The sequence below is a fragment of the Colobus angolensis genome, unplaced genomic scaffold, assembly GCF_000951035.1.
Source record: "Colobus angolensis palliatus isolate OR3802 unplaced genomic scaffold, Cang.pa_1.0 Scaffold301, whole genome shotgun sequence".
Lineage (NCBI taxonomy): Eukaryota > Metazoa > Chordata > Mammalia > Primates > Cercopithecidae > Colobus > Colobus angolensis.
The window spans coordinates 4,488,922-4,516,812 of record NW_012116278.1 but is presented as its reverse complement, the minus strand read 5'-3'; the positions used below and the strand labels follow the sequence as shown (position 1 = coordinate 4,516,812).

Here is a 27,891-nt window from a genome sequence, read left to right as displayed (position 1 = left end):
GAACTTGAAAAGTCCAGATAACCACTATAGTAGTGATAGAAGTGTGGTGGGGGAAAAACTGGTGGGTAATGTCAAAGATTTTTCCCAGTTGTTAAATTCTGTAGTTTTGTTTTTTTCACACAGAGTCTTGCTCTGTCACTCAGGCTGGAGTGCAGTGGTGCAGTCTTGGCTCACTGCAACCTCCACTTCCCAGGTTCAAACGATTCTCCTGCCTCAGCCTCCCGAGTAGCTGGGACTACAGGATACCACGCCCGGCTAATTTTTGTGTTTTCAGTACAGAAGGGGTTCCGTTTTGGCCAGGCTGGTCTTGAACTCCTGACCTCGTGATCCACCTGCCTCAACCTCCCAAAGTGCTGGGATTACAGGTGTGAGCCACCGTGCCTGGCCAAATTCTGTAGTTTTAAAGTAATAGTCCCTATTCTCAGGAAACATGTTTTTCTTAGGTAGTCCAAGTTTGGTGACGAATGGGACAGAATTAACTAAAGCCATATGGAAGAGTTCTTTTGAGGATTCATCCTTGACTAGAGCACACAGCCTTGTTAGAGTGGCTGGTTAAAATTCGTAGCAGGGCGAGCCCTTCTCATGCAGGCTTTGAATAATAGGTTTAAGTATATATTTAATAGAAAACCAGGAGGGTCTGTAACCCAGCAATGCTCCAGGAAGATCCACATGCCAAGTAATCCACAGAGGAAGCTAGGGGAAGTGGAGATGAGGCAGGGGACTGAGCTTAAAGGAAGCCACAGGAGTTGAGCAGTGCTCATGGGAGTTAAGAAAGGATGTTTCTACTGTGAAGGAAAAAGCTATTAGATCTAATGAGTATTGGGGGTTGTATCTTTGTGAAATGTTATTTATACATTTATGATTTGAAAAAGCTATGTAGATTTGGCCGGACACGGTGGCTCACACCTATAATCCCAGCACTTTGGGATTCCGAGCCGGGCAGATCACTTGAGGTCAGGAGTTCGCGACCAGCCTGGCCAACATGGTGAAATCCTGTTCTACTGAAAATACAAAAATCAGCCAGGTGTGGTAGCGCAGGCCTGTAATTGCAGCTATTTGGGAGGCTGAGGCAGGAGAATCTCTTGAACCCAGGAGGCAGAGGTTGCAGTGAGCTGAGATGGTACCACTGCCCTCTAGCCTGGATGACAGAGCAAAAGTCCTTCTTAAAAAAAGGAACACCTGTAATCACAGCACTTTGGGAGGCTGAGGCAGGCGGATCACCTGAGATCAGGAGTTTGAGACCAAGACCAACCTGGCTAATGTGGTGAAACCCCATCTCTACCAAAAATACAAAAAATTAGCTGGATGTGGTGGCCGGTACCTGTAATCCCAGCTACTCGGGAGGCTGAGGCAGGAGAACTGCTTGAACCCGGGAGGCAGAGGCTGCAGTGAGACAAGATCGCACCACTGCACTCTAGCCTGGGTGACAGAGTGAGGCTTTGTCTCAAAAGAAAAGAAAAAGCTGCTTAACATAGATAATAAAACACTGTGGTTGAGAGATAATAGAGGTAACAGCAGTGCTGCTTCATAGGGTTTAAGACTTAATACTTAGGGCTGGGTGTGGTGGCTTACTCCTATAATCCCAGTATTTTGGGAGGCCGGGGCAGGAGGATTGCTTGAGTCCAGGAGTTGGAGACCAGCCTGGGCAACATAGCCAGACTCATGAAAAGTTCTTGCACCGGCCGGGCGTGGTGGCTCACCCCTGTACTCCCAGCACTTTCAGGCAGGTGAATCACAAGGTCAGAAGATTGAGACCATCCTGGCTAACACAGTGAAACCCCATCTCTACTAAAAATACAAAAACAAAATTAGCCAGGCATGGTGGCGGGCACCTGTAGTCCCAGCTACTCGGGAGGCTGAGGCAGGAGAATGGCGTGAACCCTGGAGGCACAGCTTGCAGTGAGCCAAGATCACGCCACTCCAGCCTGGGAGACAGAGCAAGGATCCATTAAAAAAAAAAAAAAAAAAAGCTTTCAGCAGGTGTGGTGGCTCATGCCCGTAATCCCAGAACTTTGGGAGGCTGAGGCGGGTGGATCACCTGTCAGGAGTTCCAGACCAGCCTAGCCAACATGGTAAAACCCTGTCTCCACTAAAAATATAAAAATTAGCTGGGCGTGGTGGCGGGCGCCTGTAATCCCAGCTACCTGGAAGGCCGAGGCAGAATTGCTTGAACCTGGGAGAAGGAGGTCACAGTGAGCCATGATAATGCCACTGCACCCCAGCCTGGGTGACAGATTGAGACTCTGTCTCAAAAAAAAAAAAAAAAAAAGAAAAAAAAAAAACACTCTTGCAGTAGTTCAGAGCCCTTGCCTGTGAATGAGCAGCACCTGCTGGTCATCCAACACGCTGCAGGATCTCATGTTTACAAAGGTTTGGCCAAGTCCACACGCCAAAAACTTTTATGGAGAGTATCATCAGGGGTTCTCTCCAAAAACACACTACGAACAAGCGGCATGAAACAGGAGGCATCATTTTTTAACAAGACTTTTATTTGTACAAAGCATTACAATCTTCTCAGCATTCTTCACTCATAAACTTTTCACTGTATTTAACAAGTTAACAGTGTCAAACTACATCACTACCTGTCAAACCCCAAGCACTCAGCTTAGAGAGAAACAAAAAGTGCTTGGAGCACTGAATGGAAACAGAAAAAAACTAAGAAAGGCCAACAGAGATATTTTAGAAGCAGTTAAAGAGGGCGGTTTGGGGAGAGTTAGATTCCTGAGCACCATCAGATTTCCCTTAAGGTTCAGAGGGGCTTCACAAAATAATTTTTAGAAGACACGAGACAAAATTAGCCAGGCTTGGTGGCACGCATCTGTAGCTCCAGATACTCAGAAGGCTCAGGTGGGAGGATCACTTGAGTCCAGGATTTCAAGGATGCAATGAGCTATGATCATGCCACTGCACTCCAGCCTGGGCCACAGAGACACCCCATCTCTTAAAAACAAAACAAAACATGAGATTAGGACTAAGGAAACAAGAGATCAGAGGAACTCACACTTTGGAGTATTAAGCAGGTAATCAAAGCTTCCAGACTGACAGAAGTGAGAAAAGGAGGGAGAGGAGAAAGTGGGATGGGGGACAGAGGAGAGGCAGAGGAGAGAAAGGAAGCAAGAGGCACAGAGGGAGAAAGCTGTGCCTACAGGAAATAAAGTTCGGAACTCATGAATTGAAGAATGAAAAGCTACAGTCACAAGTCTGGGAGATGGACTTCAAGAAGAGAAAGCCTGGGGTTTTACACCTTCCAGGAGGTGATGACAAATCCTAAAGCTGTATAGTGGCAGAAAGTAAGGTACACCTGACACTATGCCATCTGTTTTTGTAAAAGTAAGACACTGGCACCCTTGCTTGACTAACACCATTCTACACTGCTGATTTAAGAGTATCTGTGATCAGATTACCACCACACCAGCAGATCAATCATCTGCAGGTATTACAGAAAGGTTTTGAGCCAAGTGGGTCCATGAAAAACAAAACCCAGTTAATGCTCCTGTCAAGTGAAGAGACAGATTTTGTTATTCTCCCACAGCATTTTAGTACTTTCCTAAAGCTTACTCATTCTGAGCAGTCTTAGTAAGCTACTGTCAAAGACTGTGCAATCAAACATAGGCTGACCATAAGCAAAGCCCCAATTTTTCCTGAGCCCTGGCTGCTTCTGTGATCTGGAACACAGCAGGCAGCACGGAAATTATTATTACTTATTTGGGGGAATAGGGAAGACTGCAGATCAAAAACCATCTAACCACACATTTAAGTAACCAAAAGCGATCAAACTAATTTAGCCGCTCAGAATCCCTCTTGTCAAAAAGTAATAATCTTCAGATTGATGAAGGGAAACAGGATTCTGCTACTCAGATGCTTTCAGTTTGGTTAAGTGCTGGTTTTGATGGTATTTCTAGTCAGTTTTTATTCTGATCTTTTCAGGCACTTTTGCCTGAGACTCCTCTGCCCAGCATGGAAAAGCGTCGCAGAAACATGTAGCATGTCTCATCTCAAGTGGTACCTTCCAAGGTGCTACAGTCTCCCACCCTATTCAATTGTCTACTTCTTCCTCTTCATTCTGTTCTTCTTCTTCCAGCCTTTCTTCATCTTCGTCATTGTCCTCATCCCTGCTCTTGTCTTGCTCTTCTGAGTCTGTTTTTTTGTCTTTGTCCTTCTTCTTTTGCTCTGAGGCCTCCTTCTTGCCTTTCTGCTCCCGCCTATATGCTGTAAGGAGGAAAGAAGAGCTTAGGAGACAGAGCTGAAAGTGAGCCAGACAGACTGCAGGAGCTAATTACATTGTACAACTGGAAAAACAGAGGCAGGTGGGTGCGGTGGCTCATGCCTGTAATCCCGGCACTTTGGGAGACTGAGGCGGGCGGATCACCTGAGGTCAGGAGTTCAAGACCAGCCTGGCCAATATGGTGAAACCCCATCTCTACAAAAATACAAAAATTAGCTGCACGTGGTGGCATGCACCTGTAGTCCCAGCTACTTGGGAGGCGCAGGCAGGATAATTGCTTGAACCCAGAAGAAGGAGACTGCGGTGAGCCGAGTTCCCACCACTGCACTCCAGCTTGGGTGACAGAGCAAGACTCCATCTCAAAAAAAAACAACAACAAGAAAAACAAGACCAAAAAAAAAAAAAAAAAAACAACGGAGGCAGAAAAGGAAAAATAACTTGCTCAGCATTACAAAACAGATCTGAGGTAGTGCCCATCGAACTGGGTCGAGTCACATCAAGTGCTGGCTTAGAGGACTTAAAGGGACCCGCGCTGAGAAAGTCTCAGGGCCAGATGAACAGGTCACACAGGATGACCATCTATGTGGTTTAGAAGACAGGAGGCTCGTTACCTTCCAGAGCTTCCTTTAATGGGGTAACGAACCGCTGGAACTCCATCTCTTCCATGGCTGAGAGCACATCACTGGCATTCAGCGTCTTGCGCTTTCCTTTCATAGCAAAATTGTTGGCACTGAGAGAAGAGAAAGGCTGTCAGACTCCCTCTTGTTTGTACGGGGTGAGTGGGAAAAGGAGCACCCAGAGGTGGAACGGGAAAACCTGCTTCTTACATGCATGGATTTTGGTGTGACACGGATAAGTCCTTCCCTTCTCTGCACAAAAAAGCTTAAGCAAAGTTATTTTGTTGCGTTACTTTGCTTCAGAACTTGTAGGAACTGGCTGAGGACTGTGAACTTGTCCCGACCGAGGGAGGACATAATCGTTGGGGTTTGTGGGCTCCCGGCCAGGAACTCCCAGCCAGGTATCCCCGCGCCTCCCTTATGCCTCTGCCCCGCTCACCAGGATGTGGCGTATAGCACGAAGACGCTGGCGGCGCGGGAGATGGCGCTCCGGGCCTCCTTGGAGATGTTGACACCGTCCGGGAGCTGCGAGGAGACCGGGGGTAAGCAAAGCTGCCGGTCCAGCACCTGCTTCCCTCCTGCCCGTTCGTCCGCCCCCCCGAGCTGCTCACCGCCTCCTTGATGATCCTGGTGATGACGGCGTTGGGCAGGTTTAGGTCCTCGGGCCTCTCCGCCATTGCCGCCGCCGGGGCTGAGCCTCCCTCTCGCCTCTGCTTCAGGCAGCTACGGCGTCCGGACTTCCCGCGTCGCTACGGTCTGACCCTCGGGGGCTTCCGTCCCGCCCCACGTGGCCCACAGTGTCCCACAGTGCTCCGCGCGCCATAGCCTCCGTCTTCCCCCCTAGCCCCGCCTCCGCCTCAAATACCGGCGCATCCGGAGTTTGAAGGCGCAGTGGTTTTGGCCCGCCGAGGCTTCCATCCAACCCCACCCCACCCCGCACGCCCCTCCCCAGGTCTGTTTCTCTGCCTCTCGCCATCGCTGCGTCGGGAACCTTCTCTCCAGCTTATTATGGCTCAATGGAGTTTCCGTCCGTTTTCCATGGTGCTCTGCGCCGCTGCTTGGCGACGGTGCAGCCGGGCGTAGCGTGTGGGAGACGGAGGCGTGGCTGACGCGGCTGGGTGGGTCCCTTTAGGACCCGAGGCAGGGTGTGGCCGGCCGGGTCGGTTTATCTCCTCACCGCGCCGCAAGGGGCCGCGTTTTACCACTTGGTTTAGCAACCCTAAGCGGTTTGGAATCCGCTTTGCTCTTACAGGATCTCAGCCCGTCGTGATCAGATTCTCCCACTTTTTTTTTCTTTCCTGGAATGGAGCGGGCAATCTTTTTCCATCTCTACCGAAGTTGCTGTTCATTTTTAATCTTTTCGTCCCTCACACCTTTGTAATAATGGTACTAAAACTGAGTGTTATTTAGATTTTTGTAGTAGTTGTTGTTCGTTTTTAACGTGAACTATTTATGTACCCCGGGGATAATGTTGGCCATATAGAGATGCGCCTGATTAGGTCTCAGGAGTCTATTCGGGCTGGGCAGGTAACGAAAGGGCGAGAAGCAGCCTTTTCATTGTAAGAAGAATGCAACATCACATTCACTTTCAAAAACAAACCGTGCTAAAATTGTATTTATTTTTCAGTTAAATTGTTCATCATACCTCTTTTCCAGTTAAAATCATTCTCAAGGTTTTGCAATGACGTTTTAAGTTGTTTTTAAGTTATTTTTATATTACGTTCGTAGAAATTCTCACTCCCACTGATTTGTGTGTATGTATGTGTATATTTTTGACAGGATCTCTGTCCCCCAGGCTGGAGTGCAGTGAGGCGGTCTCGGCTCACTGCAGCCTCGACCTCCTGGGCTCAGGTGATCCTCCCACTTCAGCCCCCCTAAATAGCTGGGGCTACAGGTGCGTTCCATCAAACCTAGCTAATTTTTTTGTATTTTTCGTAGAGACAGGGTTTCACCATGTTGCCCTGGCTGGTCCCGAACTCCAGGGCTCAAGTGATTTGCCCTCGGCCTTGCAAAGTGCTGAGATTACAGGCGTGAGCCCCCGCGCTTAGCCTCCCACTGAGAATTAATGCTGCTTTTTTCCGTTCAAAAGGGAAGTCTCAAGTCGCCATTTAGTTTTCCTGCTTTCGATAGAAGCCTGTTTACAGAGAAATATTTTAAAACAAAAGAGCAAATGCTATGATAAGTGGCAACTGAAAGTGCTTCAATTAGAGACTGTAAGGTCTGGTGGGGGAACTCCGCTTGGATAGAACAGACCTGGCTGAAAACGTCAGGGCTGCTCAGGCTAGTCAGTTGCAGTTCAGCTGGAATTGGGCCGAGTGTTGTCAAATATTTTGGTCCCTAAAAGGAATCAGAAATCTGGACATTGTGGGCTATTTCAATTTTAAAATTGGTTCAAAGTGCCAGCCAAACAAAACAAGTCATAGGCCAGGTGCAATCCTAGGCTGATAGTTTATCTTTGATCTAAATTATAAACTGTTTAGAACAGGGAGTTTATTACTGTTCATGTCCAAAGCAGGTCCCCTCACATATTTAGTAATCAATAAATGTGTTGAATAAAAGAAAGAAATGGACGCTGTCCTTAAAAAGTTCTTAGGGATAAGGTGGTAGTTATTGATTGCCTAAAACACCTCTAGAAAGGAAAAGATGGTAATATTTATTGAGCACCTCCCATGCGTAAAAGTACATTATCCCATTTAATGCTTCTGCAGTCCTACTTAGGGATTCCCCTCCTTCTGCTTATTTTATTTATTTATTTTTTGTAGAGAAGGGGTAACTCATCTTGGCCTACCAAAGTGCCATGATTACAGACCTGAGACACCAAGTCAGGACCCCTCCTCCTACTTGAGAGAGAGGTGTGAAGTCACTTGTCCAAGGCCATATGGCCAGTAAATGAAAAGCTAATGGCCTCTGATGCAACTAGGAGTGTCTAGTGATTTGCTATTTGAGCAAACACATTCATTGCTGGTGGGTATTTTATCTGCCTGCATGGGAACTGAAGCACATTGAAAAATGAAACGTGTCTTCCAGGAGTTTGGGCCTTCTGAGACACTTCTGTGACTACTTTGGTCATAATTTGATAATGCTTTTTGGAAATGGTGGCATCTTCTCCCTGATGACTAACAAAGGGGAAAAGGAGCCGGGCACGGTGGCTCAAGCCTGTAATCCCAGCACTTTGGGAGGCCGAGACGGGCGGATCACAAGGTCAGGAGATCGAGACCATCCTGGCTAACATGGTGAAACCCCGTCTCTACTAAAATACAAAAAAATAGCCGGGCGTGTTGACGGGCGCCTGTAGTCCCAGCTACTCGGGAGGCTGAGGCAGGAGAATGGCGTGAACCTGGGAGGCGGAGCTTGCAGTGAGCTGAGATCCGGCCACTGCACTCCAGCCTGGGTGACAGAGCGAGACTCCGTCTCAAAAAAAAAAAAAAAAAAAAACAAAGGGGAAAAGGAAAGGATGCAAATATTTGTTTGCAACAATATGCCAGGCTTTTAATATTCATTAACTAATTTTTGTAATGACCCTGTGAAATAAACTTATCCTCATTTTAGAGTGAAGTCAACAGGCTCAGACTGGTTAAGTCCCAGGTCACTCAGCTATTAAATAGCCAATTAGGGGACCTGAAGTCATTCTGCTCTCAAACTCTTGCCATTCTACCTCATGCTGAGATATTTTCATACTTGTTTGTTATCCAATCTTTAACTATTTTGTGGCCATCATTTACCTATATAGGTTCAATAGAAATATTTTATACTTTGAGTTCAAATTAAGATCTGGACTGTATGGCTAATGTATAATACTCCCTAATTATGTGGTTGTTGATTTTCCAGAGGACTAGAATACTGCAGGGTTGGCCTTTGGCCTAAACCATTTCTAGGTATGGACTTGCCAGATGAGAGCCAGTGGGATGAAACCACCTGTGGCTTTGCTGTTTGTCAGCACCCACAATGCTGGGCAACTATCCGCCGCATTGAGAGGGGCCATCCTCGAATCCTTGGCTCAACCTGCAAAACTCCCCTGGATGCTGAAGGTGAATTAGCCAGCTTCTGTCCTCTCCCTCACAAGGTCCTTAATGTATTTATGTATGTGACTTCCTTTCTCCAGGCAGCATGTTAACATGTTTTCTTCTGGTCTGCCTTCTCAGATAAACTCCCAGTGCTCACCGTGGTAAACATCTCAGATTCCTGCTTTGCACCTCGTCATCTACCAGAATGTACCTTTACTAAGGCCCGTTCTTTATTGTCTCGGAGTTCAAAGTTTTACTCCAAATTTCATGGCAGGTAAATTATCATGGAATCTTCCTTTAACAACCTATTGTCTCAAAATTCTGGCTTATGATTTTCCTTATCCATGTAGTATACTTTGAGAAAGCCAGATTAAAAAGAAAATACCAATTTGGTTAAAAAGTAGTGAATAGGCAGTGGGAGACAGAAACACTTCCTGCTTGTGCTCTAGGAATTGGTTAATTTGGGAGGTATGTTGGTTCAGAAGGGCTGTCATAACAAAGCACCATAGACTGGGAGGCTTAAACAACAAAATTATTTTCTTATAATTCTTGAGGCTAGAAGTCCATTATCAAGGTGTTGCCAAGATTGTTTGCTTTTGAGACCACTCTTGGTTTGTAGATGGTAATTTTTTATCCCCTGTGTCCTTTTTTTTATTTACTTTTTTTGAGACAGGGTCTTACCCTGTCACACAGGCTGGACTAGAGTAAAATGGTGTGATCATAGCTCACTGCAGCCTCAACTTTCTGGGCTCAAGCAATCCTACCACCTCAGCCTCCCAAGTAGCTATGACTGCAAGTGTGCACCATCGTGCCTGGTTAATTTTTTTGTTTTTTGCTTTTATTAGAGATGAGGTCTTGCTTTGTTGCCTGGGCTGGTCTTGAACTCCTGGCCTCAAGGGATCCTCCTGCCTTGGCCTCCCAAATTGTTGGGATTACAGGCATGAGACACCGTACCGAGCCCCTCTCCCTATGTGTTAACATGGTTTTCCCTCTGCGCGTCTGTGTCTTAATTTCTTCCTACAAGGACACCAGTCTTACTGGGTTAGGGCCCCCCATGTGACTTCATTTTTACTTTAATAACTTCTTTTTTTTTTGAGATGGAGTCTTGCTCTGTCACCCAGGCTAGAGTACAGTGGCCTGATCTCAGCTCACTGCAACCTCCGCCTCCCTGCTTCAAGCAATTCCCCTGCCTCAGCCTCCCAAGTAGCACACCCGGCTAATTGTTTTGTATTTTTAGTAGAGACAGGGTTTCACCATGTTGGCCAGGCTGGTCTTGAACTCCTGTTTTCAGGCAACCCACCCGTCTTGGCCTCCCACAGTGCTGGGATTACAGGCATGAGCCACTGTGCCTGGCCCTTAATAACTTTTTAAAAAACCGTATCTCCAAATACAGTCAAATTCTGAAGTACTAATTGGGACTTTAACAGACGATTTTTGGGAAGACACAATTCAGCCAGTCTTATCAGCATCTGTAGATCAGAAAATTGTCCATATATGCTATCTTTCTTTTTTCTTTCTTTTTTTTTTTTGAGACAAGAGTCTCACTGTGTCATCCAGGCTGGAGTGCAATGGCACGACCTCTGCCTCCCACGTTCAAGCAATTCTCATACCTCAGCCTCCCGAGTATCTGGAATTACAGGCATACACCACCATGCCTGGCTGATTTTTATATTTTTAGTAGAGACGGAGTTTCGCCATGTTGTCCACGCTGGTCTCAAACTCCTGACCTCAAGTGATCCACCCGCCTCAGCCTCCCAAAATGCTACGATTACAGATGTGAGCCACCATGCCCAACCCTGTCTTTCTATTTCTTTTTTTTTTTTGGTGGGGAATAGGGTCTTACTTTGTCACCTAGGCTGGAGTACAGTGGCACGAACTTGCTCACTGCAACCTCCACCTCCTGGGTTCGAGTGATTCTCCAGCCTCAGCCTCCCAAGTAGCTGGGACCACAGGCATGCACCACCACACCCGGCTAATTTTTGGATTTTTTGTATAGACAGGGTTTTGCCATGTTGCCCAGGCTGGTCTTGAACTCGTGAGCTCAAATGAATTGTACGCTTAAAAATGGTTAAAATGGTCAATTTGTGTTATGTATATATTTACCACAGTAAAAAACTCGTATCCTTATATTTTCATATCACTTGCTATTTTTCTTATTTTTTAAAAGACATGTTACATGCATGGATGAATGAATAACATAAAGGGGTTATCCTGCAATCCCAGAGTGTTGGGATTACAGGCGTGAGCCACCATGCCTGGCCCCTGTCTTTCTATAATGATATTTTATTTTTAGGTATGAAACTATTTGTAAGCTCCATGCCCGGTATGAATATTTTATTTTTAGGTATGAAACTATTTGTAACCACCATGCCCGGCCGCTGTCTTTCTATAATAATATTTTATTTTTAGATGTGAAACTATTTGTAAGCTCCTAAAGGAAAAAGCAGTGGCTTTTTTTTTTTTCTTTCCTTGAGTCTCCTACAGTGTCTATGTACCCAATGAGTGCTTGCTGATACACGAAACTAAGGGACAGATATCTGTGGAAAGCTTGGACTTAAAAAATTCAAAGACTTTGTTACCTGGAATCAAAGCACCAGTGATGGCTCTTATAGTAATTTCTTTTCTCCTGTTCCATTGAAGTAGCCCCTGATGATTTTTCGTTGGCTAACAATGGTATAGGAAGAGGCATGACTACTTTCATGTTCTCTGGGACTTGAATTTTGGTTAAACAGTGGTATTTCTCAGTCAGGACCTATGATGTGCTTCACATTCACACGCAGGGACACACTCCACGCCTGCCATGCCCTCCGTGTATAGTGCAGAGCTGTGAGAGAGCGGCCTCCTCTAGTCAGTTCCCTGTTTCCACGTCTTCTTCCTTCAGTGTGTCTTGCTTTCTGCTTCACACTCTCCGTCGGAGACCAGTCCCTCATGACATGGTGGGTGTTTGCAGTGGCTTCTGAATTGGCTTCTCTGCCTTTTCTCCTCGAAGCTATTTTACATATGGCCAACAGATTAATCTTCCAAAAATACTGCTTTGTTCATTTCCTTGCTCAAAAAGCCCCTTTATGAGCACTTTGTTTACTAGAGAACAGACTCAAACCTCCCAACTCTGGACTGGTGGCCTCTCTCTTTACTGTCTGGCTTCTCTAATCAGAGTCCTCTCTTCTTGAACACCAACTTTTCCTCTGTGCGAGACTGGTTTTCTGATTGTGCTTTTCTGTCATGCAGTTTCCTTAACTGTAAAGGCCTTCTTCCCTCCTGTCACTTCATTAAGTCCCTGGCCTGGCCTTATCTGGCCTTCCTACTGGACCTCATCTCACATTTCTCCCTTCTTTGTTGAATAGGCTCAGGCCACACTGCTCTTTCAATTCCTCACCTGTGCCACACCTTCCACCCCAGGGCTTATGCCCCTACTGTTTCCCCTGAGTAGAACACTTTTCCTCTTTTTTTTTTAAAAAAAAAACAAAAAAAAAAACAAACCACTATTGACTTTTGGACCAGATAATTCTTTGTCCTTTGGGGCTGTCTTCTGCATTATCTGATTTTAGCTACTTCCCTGGCTTCTACCCACTGAATACTAATAGTACCCTACCTCCAGTTATGACAACCAGAAATGCCTGCAGACATTACCAGATGTCCCCTGGGGGCAAAATTGCCCCCTTGTTGAGAAATACTGCCCTAGATCCTTCCAGCTAATTCCTTTCGGTCCTTGAGTTTAAACTTAAATGTTGCTTTTTCACAGAAGTCTTCCTCGACCAGTCTATTGAAAATTTCCTTACACCCTCATCATCATTTAACCAAGCATCCTTTTTCTTCAGTTCTTCTGATCTGAAATGATTTTTGTCGATTTGTTTGCCGCCTCTCATGAGAATGTCAGTCCCTACAAGAGCAGGGACTGTATGTTTCTTTTGTTGGCTGCTCTGTCTCCTATGCCTTCAATAATGCATGGCATATAGTGGAAACATAATAACTATTTGTTGACTGAGAGAATACGGTCCTTTTCTTCTGTTAAGGTTGAGTTTTCTCATTTCCCATTAGCCTCTGATATTCTCTTTTCCAAACTACCCCCAGTACTTAGAGTTCCTGACATGCTTATTGATATTTATATGTTTATCTCCTAAGTCCAGCTGGATTTTAGGCCCTTTGAAAGCAGGGACCATGACATTTGTTTAGTCATTCAATTCACAACTGCATTTTAGTAGGGGCCACTGTGGCGAATGCTGGGGATACAACAGTAAACAACATACAGTCTTTACCCTCAAGGGACTTTCAGTCTAGTTGGGGAGGCAAAGAAATAAGTAGGTGGTATGATGAGTGTCATGAGAGGACTGCCCCCTGGTGTGTGGGAACACCAGAAAGGGTTCCCAAACCAGGGCACTGTCTTCTGTGTAAGTGGCATCTGTGCCTAGACCGGAAGTCTGAGCAGTCTAGTGAAATGGGGGTTGTAGGTGGGAGGTTGGCCGGAAGAGATTTCCAAACCATAGGAATAGCATATCCAAAGGCTTGGAGGCAAGAGGAAATTCTATCTGTATCAGGAAAATGGTTCATTGTGCCTAGAACATAGAGCAGGAATGGAAGAGTGGTCAGAGATGAGGCTGGGGAGCTGCAGGTGTCTGTGTCATGTAGAATTTCATAAAGCAGGCTGAGTGTTAGGTCTTTATCTTTTTATTGTTTTTAAACTCCTCTTACTATCATTCCTAAAAGTCTTTTTCATTTACTTCCTTGACATTTTTCATTCATCCATGTATGTAACATGTCTTTTAACAAATAGGAAAAATAGCAAGTGATTTGAAAATATAAGGATATGAGTTTTTTACTGTGGTAAATATGTATATAACAAGAATTGACCATTTTAGCCATTTTTAAGTGTACAATTCATTGGCATTAAGTACATTCACAATGTTGTACATCTATCACCACTATCCATTTCCGGAATGTTTTCATCATGTCAAACAAAAACTGTATCCATTAACGGCAACTCCCCATTCCCTTCTCTTCCCACCCTCTGGTAATCTCTATTCTATTTTCTGTCTTCATAAACCTTCCTGTTCTAAGTACCTCATATAAGTGGAATCACACAACATTTGTCCTTTTGTGTCTGGCTTGTTTCACTTAGCATGATGTTTCCAGTGTTGTAGTATATACTGTAGTTCCCCCTTATTTGCAGGAAATACATTCTCAGACCCCCAGTGGATGCCGAAACTGTGAATAGTACCAAACCCTATATTTACTATGTTTTTACATATACATGCATGCCTATAGTAAAGTTTAATTTATAAGTTAGGCACACTAAGAGATTAACAACAATAAGATAGAACAATTATAATATACTGTGATAAAAACTCACGGTGTGAATATGGTCTCTTGTGGTCTCTCTCTCTCAAAATACCTTACTTACAGGTGCTTATCTATTTTCAGACCATAGTTGACTGTGGGTAAGTGAAACCATGAATAAAGGACTACGGTATCAGAATTTCATGACTTTTAAAAGCTGAATGATATTCTATTGTATGTATATACTGCATTTTGTTTCTTTTATAATAAATTTTTTAATTTTATTTGTTTATATTTTTGTTTATTGTTTATTTTATATTTTATGTTATTTTATATTTTGAGCATCTGTCTCAAAGTACTTAGACTTTTATTGATGGTGATATGACTGTCTCTAGCTGGAGAGAAGAGTAGGCTATGAGTTCTGTTTGACGAAACAAATAGTTGTGAAGTGTTTGCAGTGTGCAATGTCTGTTTAGGAGCTGTTCCAGGAAAAACAAACAAAACTTAAGGATATGGTGAGACCCTACATTCGTTTGGTAAGCATAAAGCCCCAGGTTTTCTGTAGATAAGTAGAAGGGTTTCCTCTTAGCGCTAACTTTATCATTCCAATAAGTGTTTTGTATTTCTGTTTTATGTGTGGAACTCATTTTTTAGGCTTCGGAAGGGTTTACCTGACAAAAGTTGGATCAACTGTACTAATAGACTTCCCAAAGTAAGTCACAGATTTTAAAAGGTACTTGCTCAACAGTTTTTCTTTACTAGTGGAAATAAACTATTCTGCCTTTATTTGAAATTATTCCTCAGGAGGACTATAATCTGAATAGTAATGTTGATAGTAACCATCTAATATTGGCTCCTTGCTGTATGCTAGACTCTGTGCTATCTACATGCTATATTGTTTTCAGAAATCCTAGAAGTCAGTGGGATTGATTTGTATAGGTTTGGTGTAGGTGAGAATTTTCTGTCTCTTTCCTGCGTAGAACATGTTCAGCTACTCAGTAAATACTGTCATCTCATAATCAGGGAAACTGGAATGCTAGAATGTCAGACCCAAATAGGCCTTAAAGTCATCTAATCTGATAACTTACAAACTGTTCAGCTTATGATCTACAGTAAGAAATAGATTTTACAAAAAAAAAATCATGGAACAATCCTTACCTAACTATGAGTGATGTACTCTAATATTTTCTGTCCTATTCTGTTTTATTCTATTTCGTTTTTAAACAATATGGTCTGTGATTCAAAAAACTTGATTTTATGACCTATGGATAGTTGCAACTGCAGTTTGAAAAACACTACAATGGTTTGATAGACCACAGTCTATCTTATATATCTTACAGATGAGGAAACTCAGTTGGGAAGTGATTTGCTAAAGCACACAGCTAGTTAGGGGTAGAGCTAAATTAGAACTTTAGAAAGAAAAATCCCTCCTACTTAACTACGGTAAAGAGAGATTTACTATTCTTTGCAGTTCTACTGGACGCCTTTTATTTTTTTCATGAGATGCTTCACTTTTCAATATTATGTGTAACGGAGAATATAAGGAACCGCGATGGTAGATGGTTTTGAATGGACAAATTGACTAATCACTTTACCTCTTTGACTTCTTTAGAACAAGAGGATTAGATTAAATAGTAACAACAACAATAATAATGATTATTATTATTTTAAGAGACAGGGTCTTGCTCTGTCACCCAGGCTGGAGTGCAGTGGTATGACCATGGCTCACTGTAGCCTCAAACTCCTGGGTTCAAGCCATCCTCCTGCCTCAGACCCCTGAGTAACTGGGACTACAGGCACACAGCACCACACTTGGCTAATTAAAAACTTTTTGTAGGCCGGACGCGGTGGCTCAAGCCTGTAATCCCAGCACTTTGGGAGGCCGAGACGGGCGGATCACAAGGTCAGGAGATCGAGACCATCCTGGCTAACGTGAAACCCCATCTCTACTAAAAAATACAAAAAAACTAGCCGGGCGAGGTGGCGGGCGCCTGTAGTCCCAGCTACTCCGGAGGCTGAGGCAGGAGAATAGCGTGAACCCGGGAGGCGGAGCTTGCAGTGAGCTGAGATCCGGCCACTGCACTCCAGCCTGGGCGACAGAGCAAGACTCCATCTCAAAAAATAAATAAATAAATAAATAAAAACTTTTTGTAGAAACAGGGTCTCACTTTGTTTCCCGGGCTGGTCTCAAACTCCTAGCCTCAAGCAGTCCTCCTACCTTGGTCTACCAAAGTGCACGAGTTGTCATGCCTGGCCTAGATTAAATTATTTTAAGTTAATTATTTGAAGAGATAATGTATGAACGTGATTTTTAACTTCAAAAAGCATTAAAAGATTTATAATGAAAGGGAATCTCTCCTATTACTTCCAAGTCATCAGTTCGTCTTCACAGGGACAACCTTATTTTGAATAGTTTTTTCGTGTGTGTATCTTACCAGGAATATGAACTAGGTGATTTACAAGGTTTCCTTGAGCACTAGTGTTCTAGGATCCTAAATAGCTAAATGTGAGAAGAGTTAGCCTTTGACTTTTATATAGATGCCTATAACTGTAGTCAGACTGTAAAAGAAAACACCTTGCTGCTATTTCTATCAGTTCTCTTTCTGCTCCCAAGCTGCAGATTGTAATGTCTGCAAAATCTAAGTCTTTGGAGTGGAGTAGGCAGGATAAGTAGTGTTCCTGTAGGCAAGCCCCAGGGCACCCTCATATGGGATCGGATTGGGAGTTGCTAAATGCTACCCTAATGGCACAGGGAAGCAGGGGAGATTATTTGCCTATTAATACTAACTCTTGCAGATACCTATACTGATATTTGATGGAGGAGTCTGGTTTTTTTTTTTTTTTTGGGAGAATATTATGAAGATGTCTTGGAGATGGGAAACTTAAAATCATCTTCTGTGCCACCAAACTCTTTGCTTACCATATCCTTAATCTGATACAGGAGTTTAGCACCTCAAGCCATACATAGGCTTTATATCTTTCTCTTAGCTTCCAGTGTTGAATTTGAATGAGACGCAACTTCCCTGCCCTGAAGATGTTAGAAAAATGGTTGTATTGTGGATCCCAGAAGAAACAGAGATACATGTGAGGTGAGTATCATATCTGGAACTCAGAGGCCTTTGACTCTATAAATCTCTGATGTCTTCTGCAGGCCTCCTTTTTGTGATCTTCCTTTTAGCCAGCTCATTGCAAGTAGCAGGAGGCCAAGCAGAGAAGGTCGTGGTCTCTTGCATCTGCCTTTTGCTACACTGGAATTTTAACGTAATCCATTTTGGGATTCATGCTGTGGGACTTCTCCATATCAAATTTCACATGGCAGTAAATAGCATACAAGATAAGGCTCAACTTACTTGTAAGACTTGACTAAGAAATAAATGCTCTCTCTTAGTTTTTCTTGTTAGCCACTTGCAACAAGTGAAAAAGTTCTCAGTGAAGCATGTGAATCTCTGATCTCAACCCCAGGGCCTAGTACAGTGTACAAAAGCAATAGCATGTAGGACTTGTGTACAAAACAGAGTGTGACAAAGATCATTTGGTGAAGGCCCAAAGGCTTTCTAATATTGACAACCATCAGGAAAGTGTTTGGTTCTTCTTTCCTGATCCTTGAGACTTTCAGGTTAAGTGACATTTAGAGATGATGAAACTTAAGAATTTCTTTTTATTTCATTTCATTTTTCTTTTTAAAAAATAATGCTATGAGTGCTTCTCTCTATATATGTATGCATTTGTGTGTGTGTATATATGGTATAAACAAATGAAAAACAACCCTAAGGGTTTATTTCCTTTCATGTGAAAGAAGCTCAGAAGTAGGCAGGCTAGGGCATGTGAGCTTCATGAGATAATCAGAAACCAGGGCTCCTTCTTGCTTTTTGGGCCATCTCCTTAGCCCATGAATTCCAACTTCTAAGGAGTTTCATGGGTGCTTTTAAGGTATAAGTTGGCTACTAGAGCTCCCACTATCATATCCATGTCCCAGGCAAGGAGGAAGAGGACAGAGCAAAAAATACTTCTTACGAAATCTCTGTGTCAAGCAGCGAGGATTTGGTGAACCAAATAGATTTGGTCCCTGTCCTGTTGGAGCCTTGTCAGGGGAGTCAGCCATTACAGACATAACCACACCTACATATATCATTTCTAATTTGGATTCATGCTATGAAAGCAGATAACTGGATTGCCTGAGAGATTAATGGGAAACCTAATTTAGATAGGAGGATGGGGGGGTCTTTTTAGCAGAAGGTGCTTGAGCAGCAGGTGCTGCTGGGCTCCCAACCAGCTATCTTCGAGTACTGATCAAAGATAGGAATCTTTGTGGTCATGATTCACAAATATCCTTGGAGCTTCTGTTTAAGATATCTGGGAATAAGTTGTGCTTATTCTTATTTCAAGTCCAGCTGAGAAGCATGTTTTGTTTTGTTTTGTTTTGTTTTTCTCCAGCCAGCATGGGAAGAAGAAAAGAAAGAAATCGACGGTGGTAAGTTTGATGTTTTTGTGCAAACCTTTATAATATTGCTATGTAGAGTTTTGTTTTCCTTTCAGGTCTCCTCCACCTTACCCCCTTTCTTTCCTGAAATGATCCAAATCTGCTAAAGAAAACCCTTCTTTAGGAATAATTAACCAAACCATTCTCTATTCAGAGACTCCTTTTCTCTGTCTCCTCCCTGTAGGGCGATGAGGAGCACCTTGAGATAATAGGAGGAACTGTTGTGTGTTCAAGGGGAGTTTTTGGTCAATTAAAAACTAATCTCCAATGTGATGTGATAGAATTTCAGAGGACTAGGAGTTATAAGACCTGGGCTTCTAATTCTGATAGTACCATTTATGGGTAAATGTGACCTTGGATAAATCACTGTAAGACTTCTATGTCCATAAGAGTAGTGTCTTGGTTCATTTTGTTCATTGGTGAATCCCCATCCCTAGCCCTGTGCCTGACACATAATTAGACAATAAATTTTTGTTCAGTTTGTTGAGTGAATAAATGAATGACCTTTCGGGAAAATGCAACAAAACAACAAATATCTGTGTGATCTGAATACAACAATAGAGTTGGGAGCTTGAGAGGGAAACATGAGGCGGCCCTTGTCATTTAGAAGAGGCAAGCATGGCTGGAGTACATGCCAGGGTAGTGTTGAGAGGCAAGAATGTTGATGGAAAGGACTAGGCTCAAAAAGAGTGCTTTGGAGAATTCTTTCCATTGTTTCTTTTCCAGAAAAGCAAGTCATTTCTGGGTCTCTCCGGAAATCAGTCCGCAGAAACACGAGTAGGAACTCCAGGGATGACTGTGCCTCCCCCAACCCCAGTGCAATTGTCTGAACAATTCACTTCAGATTTCCTACCTCTCTGGGCTCAATCCGAAGCATTACCTCAGGATCTACTGAAGGAGTAAGTATCATGTAGGTCTGTGGGAGAGCCAGAGCACCTGCTTTTCACTCAAGCTGAGATGGGTCTAAATGGTGTGCTTTTTCTGAGTAGGCCTGGGAGAAAACGATCACCCCAACTTGTTTACTGAACTCTTAGACTTACCAACAGGCAGGGATGGCCATCATAACCACCACCATTTATCACACTTACCGTTTGCCCAGCCCCGTGCTAGGCACATCACATGTACTTTCATTTAAATTTCCACTAGGAGGTAGGCACTGTCACTCTCTTCTTTTTATAGGTGAATTTTGAATAAGTGGTAGGCAGAATATGTGGTCTGCAGTGAGATGACCTTTGAATTTTACATTGAAACTTAACTGGCTATATGAATTTTGGTAATGTATTTAGCCTCTTAAAACTTCATTTTCCTCATTTGCAAAGTGGAAATAATATCTGTTCTCAGGTGTTGTAATGATTCAGTGTTATAAAGCACATGAGCCTGACATAGAATCAGCACTGGGTATATGCAGCCATGATGACCGTAGTTGCATCAGAAAGGTGTTACCAAATGAGCACTTGTTGGTACAGGCCTTTTCAGACCCAAAGCGGAGATTTCTTGGAGCCCTTTACATCTCTTTCTCCTCAGTCGTGCTTTCCAGGAAGAGCTGTTGCTGACTGTCTGGCTGTCCTCTGTCCCCTTCAGACTTTTGCCAGATGGAAAGCAAACCATGCCCTGTCTGGAGATGAAGATAAAATTGGCCATGATGAAAAAGAATCCTCCCTTGGAAAGGAACCGACCTGACAGTGCGATTTCTTCTAAGATGTTTCTATCTATACACCGCCTCACCCTGGAAGTAAGAGCAAGGAAGCAGCAGGGAGGAAGCCTATGTGAAAAGTCAAACCCATCTCTCCTCAAATCTGGAAGAGTTGACATTCTATTCCTTATCTCTCTTCTTCCTTTCCACTCTGAACCCAAACCCCACAGAAGGCTGGGCTCTATGTAGGTAAAAGTCAGTCAAGGGGGAAGTGTTGAGAGAGCAATGTTCTCTATTTCTTTCTTTTTTTTCTTTTCCTTTTTGAGAGATTGGGTCTCACTCTGTCACCCAGGGTGGAGTGCAGTGGTTGATCATGGCTCACTGCAGCCTTGACATTCTGGGATGAAGCCATCCTCCCACCTCAGCCTCCAGAGTAGCTGGGACTACAGGTGTGCGCCACCATGGCTGGCTAATTTTTAATTTTTTGTAGAGACAGGGTCTCACTATATTGCCTAGGCTGGTTTCGAACTCCTGAGCTCAGGTGATCTGCCCGCCTCAGCCTCCCAAAGTGCTGGAATTACAGGCATGAGCCACCATGCCCGGCCATGTTCTCTGTTTCTTCTGCACTTTGTTCCCCACACCTTTTCCCTTCCTCCGTAGTCCCTGGTACAATGCTGCAAAACACTGGGTTCTTAAAATGTGCTTGTTGACTGGATGAATAAACGCATTTGGTGGATACATTTGGAGAAAGGGAAAGACCTGCAGTAGAGCTTTTCTTTTTCTTTTTTCTTTCTCCAGAGACCTGCACTGCGATATCCTGAACGTTTGAAGAAATTACATAACCTGAAGACAGAAGGTAGATTTGCTGTTGCTGCTGGATTGCTAAGCACCATTTTCTGTTAGCCCACATTTCTCATACTTTAACATGGTCCAATTCAGTTATATTTGTGGTCACAGTCATACAGGGTCACATGTAGAACTCAGGAAACAGTGGTTTCAGGAAGCAGCCCCTCTGGCTTGGTCCTTACCAGTGAGAGTCACCATTGTGAAGGAAGGCACAGCAGGCATTCCAGTGGGAAAGAGGGGGCTGTTAGAAGAAGATCAAGCTGGCTCTCTGGTTCCTAGGTTACAGGAAACAGCAGCAGTGGCAGCAGCAGCAGCAACAGAGGAAAGTGAAAACACCTATTAAGAAACAGGTAGAGTGGCAGTGAGGGGCTTCCTGGGACCGGGAGAGGTAGCTACAGTCTGGAATGGGAAGGGACATGTGAAGGGTGGGAGTCTCCTTGTTTTCTATCTGGTTATAGATACAAAATTCTTGTCTGGTTATAGATGTTAAATTCCTTCTTTTTGATTTCTGTTGAAAAAGCTTATCTTTACTTCCAGAAATACTAATTTGTTCCTCCTGATGTGGGTTTCAGGAGGCTAAAAAGAAAGCCAAGAGTGATCCAGGGAGCCAGAGCACTTCACATAAACTTCCAGTTACCACTGTTCATGACCCTCTCTATGGTAAGGGGAATATATGCTTGGTTGGGGGTGGTAGGATCCCTGAGGGGTAGGTATCTGAGGGCTGGAAAAGCTAAACATGCTCTTGTCATTTTGAGACCTGCCTTTGTCAGGCACTCAGAATTTCTTGGAATGCTTCAGTCTGTCTGGTCTCTCGTGCACCATCCTTCCTTCAGAAATTTACTAAACAAACAAGCTGGGCCAGATGTCTGCTTCACATGGGATCTTGAAAGATGACCATGAACATGAATCATAGTCATCTTTTCTTCAGGTTCTACCTTAGAAAAGGCAGAGCATTTTGAGGATCAGGAGAGCAGCAAGCCCAGGTTATTGAAGAGAAAACCCTGAGGGCCCATTGTCCAATGAGGCAGGGAGAGTTCGGGCCCCTCACTAGAACCCCAAAAGAGTTCTAAGGAAGCAGAGCTCCAGGGCCCCCTAACTTTCCTGCCACAAGGTAGAGAGTCTCTGGAACCTCATGGCAGTCAACACATTGTCTAGCTCCATCCAGGAGTCAGGGAGACAATTCTCGTCAGGCAGTTCTTTTGCTCCAGTGCTCATGCTGGACACGAGAATGGACATCTCCCCTTTTTGGAGTCCTTATCACGTCTGAGCTCAGGCATATACTTACCCCTATCCCTCTGAAATTTTTCAACTTGAGTGGAGAATGGGAGGAGGGAAAAAGAATCCCCCCAAACCTTGGAGGATCATTGTGCCCTTCTCAGACTGGAAATTGCTGACTTTAATGTGAAAACAACTGTTTAATCATCAGAAAGAGCTTTCCAATCCTGGGGCACCGGGAGGGCTGAGACGAGGTTTCCTGAGAAGGATGTTGCCCTCTTGCTTTCCTTCCCATCTCACTTAGTTGTCTGATGCCAATGATCTGCTCTAACCTGAAGGTTAGAAGGTTCCTGCCCTTCTCATGGGAGGTGGACAGAATCAGGGCTTGGCCCCGGGCAGGAGGTGATGTATCCAAGGTTAGCACTCCATCTAGGGTGACCACTACCACTCCCCTGAATTCCATTCTGGTGCCTTTTGTACCCCTTCCCAGTGCCTCCAATAGGAGCAGTTTTGCTTGGGTGACTGGGGTGCCCCTGTGAGTCATGTTCTTAAAGCAGTGGCCTGTCCTCACTGAGTTGAGAAAGGCGGCTTTATGGAAGAGATGATTTTTGCATTGGATCTTGAATATGTGTGGGAGTTTTCCTGATATGGGAAATAACTCTTGTGAGGGAGTAGCCTGTGCAAAGGCATCTAGGAGGATCATAGCTGCTCAGGAAACACTGAGCAGTTGAGTGTGGTTGTGGGGTTGGGTATTTAAGGGAGAGTGGTCTACCATGCCAAAGAGGTAGGCAGGAGCTTGTGTGGACTGCTGAGTCATTTGACCTTTATCATCCAGGCCAGTGGTGCTCCGCCTTGACTGTACACTAAGAGCAATTATGAAGCTTTTATGTATGTATGTATGTATTTGTTTATTTACGACGGAGTTTCGCTCTTGTTGCCAAGGCTGGAGTACTATGGTGCAATCTCGGCTCACCACAACCTCCGCCTTCTGGGTCCGGTTTCAAGCGATTCTCCTGCCTCAGCCTCCTGGGTAGCTGGGATTATAGGTGTGCGCAACCACGCCTGGCTAAGTTTTTGTATTTTTAGTAGAGATGGAGTTTCTCCATGTTGGTCATGCTGGTCTTGAACTCCCGACCTCAGGTGATCTGCCCACCTCGGCCTCCCAAAGTTTTGGGATTACAGGCATGAGCCACTGTGCCCGGCCAAGAAGCTTTTATTTTTTATTATTATTTTATTTTATTTTATTTTATTTTTTTTTGAGACGGAGTCTCGCTCTATTGCCCGGGCTGGAGTGCAGTGGCCAGATCTCAGCTCACTGCAAGCTCCGCCTCCCGGGTTTACGCCATTCTCCTGCCTCAGCCTCCCGAGTAGCTGGGACTACAGGCGCCCGCCGCCTCGCCCGGCTAGTTTTTTGTATTTTTTTAGTAGAGACGGGGTTTCACCGTGTTAGCCAGGATGGTCTCGATCTCCTGACCTCGTGATCCGCCCGTCTTGGCCTCCCAAAGTGCTGGGATTACAGGCTTGAGCCACCGTGCCCGGCCAGAAGCTTTTAAAACTCTAATATTCAGGCTGTATCCCAGCTGATAAATCAGAATTTCTGGTGGACTAGGAACTAGGCCTCAGTGTTTTTTGTTTTTTTGTTTGTTTGTTTGTTTTTTAAAGCTCTTCAGTTCTCCCAGTGTACAGCTAAGGTGAGAACCAGTGCTGGTAGGGAGTCGATGGAAGTGCTATATTTTAGCATAATGCCTCAGGTGGCAGCTTGGAAGATGTTTGTTTAGGGAAAGGGAGATTGAGAAAAGAATGAATGAATCTTCTTACGGACTAGTTGGGGAAGCAGCGGATGCAAAAGAAACATAAAACTAGAGGTTTTTGTTTTTGCTTTGTTTGTGGGTGCATGAGGGATGGCGCAAGAACATGAGTCACATTCTGGTAACAGGAGTATTCATACGCTGTGAAAAGGTAGATTAGGGTTTCTTGGAGGAATCCTGGGTCTTTTAACACACACTTGACTGTAATCTCTAATTCTGTAATAGATAAAGTTACAGTCCCAGGTGAGCAGAATCTCAAGTAAAACTCAGAAGGTCTAACTACCTTTTACCTGCCATCAAGGTCTTGTCTTTTCCTAGATGTGGAGTCACTTGTAGACTAGGGGTCACCTAGAAGCTGCAAAAGAGGATATGATATGCCAATAAGAGGAAGATTGAATTGACTTTTTGGTTACTAGGTTACGGAACTCTGCCAGGTCAGAACAGTGACATGAAGCAGCAGCAGCAGATGGAAAAAGGAACCGCCTCGAAACAGGTGACAGTGTACCGGGCCTCTGCTAGGACCCAGTTTCAGTTATCTATTACTGTGTAACAACCCCAAAGCTTAACCGTAGTGATTTGTTATTTCTAATGATTCTGTGGGTTGACTGGACAGTTCTTCTCCTGCTTGAGGTCACTTAATGCAGCTGGGCTGAGGCTGTTGGCCAAGTTGCTGGTTTTCCTTCCTGAGGCCTCTGCATATGGCTTATTTGGGCTTTTTGATAGCATAGTAGTCTCATGAAAGCAGTTTCTTAAGGGATGGGCCTGGAACTAAAACATTGTTACTTCTGCCACTTTTCTTGGCCAAAGAAGTCACAAGTCCATCCCAGAGTAAATAAGAGAAGAAATAGGCCCTATCTCTTGATGGGAGGAACAGCATGTGCATACTGGAATGGGAGGAATTGTTGGAAGCCATATTTGGAGGCCGTCTGCCCTTAGTTGACTGCAGGGAATGGGAAGGAGTGGTTCTAGGTTCATTTGGACAGCATGGAGGGCAAAGAACGTGTGATACAAGCTTCTCTTCAGTCCCAAGAGGTGGGTCTCTGGCTCATCTTAGATGTTAATTTCTTCAAGAAAAGCATCTTTTAGAAAAATCCTTTTAGTTTCCTAAAGTCTTGATTCAAATTTCCTTATACCCCGATGAATTTCAGGATTCCACAGAGAGACCAAAGATGGACTACTGTGACCATATGGATTTCCACTACAATGTAAAAAGTAAGTTACTAGAGTAGAGGAACCTTAGTAAGTGACTGAGGATAGGGAGAGTTGAACCTGTGTTGTCCAGGATAGTGTACCTCCCTGAAGGCATAGTTCCCCTATCTCAGACAAGTCCTAAAAAACATCCCAGTTTTTCCTTTTCTGTCCTCCATTTGTTGTAGTTATTTGAGAGGAGTTTACAGGTGCGATTAATGACTGCATCTTCTTTTAGGTCCTGAATTGTATGAAACAGAACCCACTAACAAGAACATTAGTGCTCCGGTGGAAGCTGTGCTAGAAGCCCAGGCTGCCAGGCAAAAGAAGATCTCCTTTAACTTATCCGAAATTATGGCTAGAACAGGCTGGAACTCTGAGCTCAGACTACTGAGGATTCTTCAGGACACTGATGATGAGGATGAGGAGAACCAGTCCTCTGAGGCAGAGAAGCCTCTGGAGGAATAGACTGAAGGCATCCCCTGGGGCAGCCATGTTCCAAAGTAGGATGGTTGGTATCCTGAGGGCAGCAACGTTTCACATAAGGGCAAGAGGAGAGGGGCTTCTGCTCTCTGGAGCCTTTACCAGGGCCTAAGATCTGAGCTTAGGGATTCAGTTTTCTTTGTTCACCTCTACTTGCCTCTAAAATAAATGTAGGAGAAAAATCCCTAGCCCTTTTAAATTTAGATTGTTTCTCTTCCATTAGGGTCAGTATAACTTTGGTGATTAAACACAACTGCTTCTCCATTAAAATACTCATTTTCTGTTTCTAGGAGGAAGGGAAAGATGTTTCTTGGTATCTGTTTTCTTGGGTCACTCTCATCTCTGAAGCTCTGAAAGGTTTCCAGTTGTAGGAGGCTGAATTTGGCTCATGGGAGCTGCCATGGTGCTCCCTAGATTTTTCTCTCATTCCCTAGAAATGGTTTCTTTTGGAGATGGGATCTACATTGTTATCAAATAATGTTCATTGTGTCACTGGTCTTAAGCTCCTAAGCTCAAGCAGTCCTCCCTCCTCAGCCTCCCAAAGTGCTGGGATTATAGGCAGGAGCCACTGTGTCCAGCCAAAAGCTCTAGTTTGTTTGTTTGTTTCTTTTTTTTTTTTTTTTTTTTGATGGAGTTTCATTCTCGTTGCCCAGGCTAGAGTGCAATGGCATGATCTCGGCTCACCGCAACTTCCGCCTCCCGGGTTCAAGCGATTCTCCTGTCTCAGCCTCCCGAGTAGCTGGGATTACAGGCATATGCCACCATGCCTGGCTAATTTTGTATTTTTAGTAGAGACGGGGGTTTCTCCATGTTGGTCAGGCTGGTCTCGAACTCCTGACCTCAGGTGGTCCACCCACCTCAGCCTTCCAAAGGACTGGGATTGCAGGCATGAGCCACCGCGCCTGGTGAAAAGCTCTAGTTTCTAAGGTACTGAGTCTTCAGGAAAGTTTCAGTAATACTCATAAAGGCTCAGAATTTCAGAGTCTCAGGGAACCTCTAACTTGGTTTTGGAGGTTTTTTTTTTTTCTTCATGTTTTAGTCCTAATGTAAAAATTTCAAAATTATGTAAAGGGAAAGAGAATAATATAATGAAACTTTGATGTATTCAGTATTTTAGATCTGGACAAGGAAGGCCCTTGGCCCCGTGCTTTAGAAAGTCCTCTGGTGTTCTGGCTGTGCTGCCCCTCATGGCAGAGAAATCTGCAGAGCCAAGTGAATGTACACCTAGCTGGAGTCTGTGACTCCCCTTTTAGACTTTGTTCCTGGTATTTGGAACCCTGGAATTCCCTGCCCAGTGGCCTCTTGCCTACTTCCATGGCTTCTGCAGGCCTCTTTTGTAGGTCCATCCTCCCAAGAGTGGACTATCCCACCAGTATGTGCACTGCTGGGTTCAGGGGGGTAACAGGAGAGTATTTGGAGAGGAATTTGTCCAGAGCTTGGACAGATAGACTGGCGTATCAGCATTTGTGGCCTTTCCCAGTAAGGATGGGAGCATGGGGATGAGAAGTGAGGGCTGGTTCTTCTAGTGCTACATATTAGTATGGAACTTCAAGGAATCTGTGGATTTTGAATGAACCTGGCTTTCTAGATCATGAAGGTATACTGATCAAGATAGCAAGTTAGAATGTGTTTTATTTAACAATTTGTTAGCTTAATTTATAGTTTTTAAATGTTCAGACATGGTTAGTAGACCTGTTTTTGTACACTTACCCTGAGTCCTGCAAAACATTAGGACTGCCTAGAGCCATCATTTGGGACAAATTTTAAGGAGGAAGAATTTAACCACACAACATAGAGATCATTAATTTGCAGCCCCATTTTAAAGGTAAGGATAGCAAGGCTCAGAGAGGGGATATGTCTTGACTGAGCTCATGAGCTGGGAAGTGGGGCTGAGCTGGAATCTGGCTCTCCTAGTGCTAGGTCGGAGCTCTTTTCATTATTCCACTCTGCTTTTCTCTCACCTTGTTCTCCAGAAACAATGGTAGGTTATTCATCATCATATTTAACCCGAGTCTGACTTCCTCTCCTTCCTGGTGTGCTGTCTGTCTTCCTCTATAATTTATTAATGTGGGTCCCGGGGATGCTGGCTCCATTTTTTTTTAATCAGGAAAATTGGAA

General features: G+C 44.2%; 2 protein-coding genes across 4 annotated transcripts; one reads left to right on the top strand and one right to left on the bottom strand.

The window, feature by feature from the left end:
• Positions 1–2,471: 2,471 nt before the first annotated feature.
• POLE3 (polymerase (DNA directed), epsilon 3, accessory subunit) lies at positions 2,472–6,196 on the bottom strand. Its single transcript, XM_011950098.1, has 4 exons — positions 5,454–6,196; positions 5,282–5,367; positions 4,837–4,955; positions 2,472–4,209 (listed from the first exon to the last, which is right to left on the bottom strand). The coding sequence occupies exons 1-4, from the start codon at positions 5,517–5,519 to the stop codon at positions 4,037–4,039; spliced, it is 444 nt and encodes a 147-aa protein (XP_011805488.1). The 5' UTR covers positions 5,520–6,196; the 3' UTR covers positions 2,472–4,036.
• LOC105517551 (chromosome unknown open reading frame, human C9orf43) lies at positions 5,731–26,035 on the top strand. 3 transcript variants are annotated; one of them, XM_011950100.1, is made up of 14 exons: positions 5,731–6,228; positions 8,671–8,870; positions 8,985–9,120; positions 14,775–14,832; positions 17,109–17,209; positions 18,555–18,591; positions 19,327–19,499; positions 20,182–20,332; positions 21,032–21,089; positions 21,359–21,429; positions 21,652–21,739; positions 24,519–24,595; positions 25,251–25,314; positions 25,529–25,955. In XM_011950100.1, the coding sequence occupies exons 2-14, from the start codon at positions 8,720–8,722 to the stop codon at positions 25,756–25,758; spliced, it is 1,395 nt and encodes a 464-aa protein (XP_011805490.1). In that variant the 5' UTR covers positions 5,731–6,228; positions 8,671–8,719; the 3' UTR covers positions 25,759–25,955. The 3 variants fall into 3 exon arrangements, with proteins under 3 accessions (XP_011805490.1, XP_011805491.1, XP_011805489.1); XM_011950101.1 differs by having other exon boundaries at positions 5,921–6,369; XM_011950099.1 differs by having other exon boundaries at positions 5,935–6,150; positions 25,529–26,035.
• The last annotated feature ends 1,856 nt before the right edge of the window (positions 26,036–27,891 follow it).

Excerpts from the sequence above, each read along its gene's own strand:
- POLE3 (XM_011950098.1), bottom strand. The coding sequence starts at position 5,519 with ATGGCGGAGAGGCCCGAGGACCTAAACCTGCCCAACGCCGTCATCACC. Across the intron at positions 5,368-5,453 it reads CCAGGATCATCAAGGAGGCG|CTCCCGGACGGTGTCAACAT; the intron begins GTGAGCAGCTCG and ends GTCTCCTCGCAG. Across the intron at positions 4,956-5,281 it reads GTGCTATACGCCACATCCTG|TGCCAACAATTTTGCTATGA; the intron begins GTGAGCGGGGCA and ends CTCTTCTCTCAG.
- LOC105517551 (XM_011950099.1), top strand. Across the intron at positions 8,871-8,984 it reads AACTCCCCTGGATGCTGAAG|ATAAACTCCCAGTGCTCACC; the intron begins GTGAATTAGCCA and ends CTGCCTTCTCAG. Across the intron at positions 14,833-17,108 it reads GTACTAATAGACTTCCCAAA|CTTCCAGTGTTGAATTTGAA; the intron begins GTAAGTCACAGA and ends TCTTTCTCTTAG.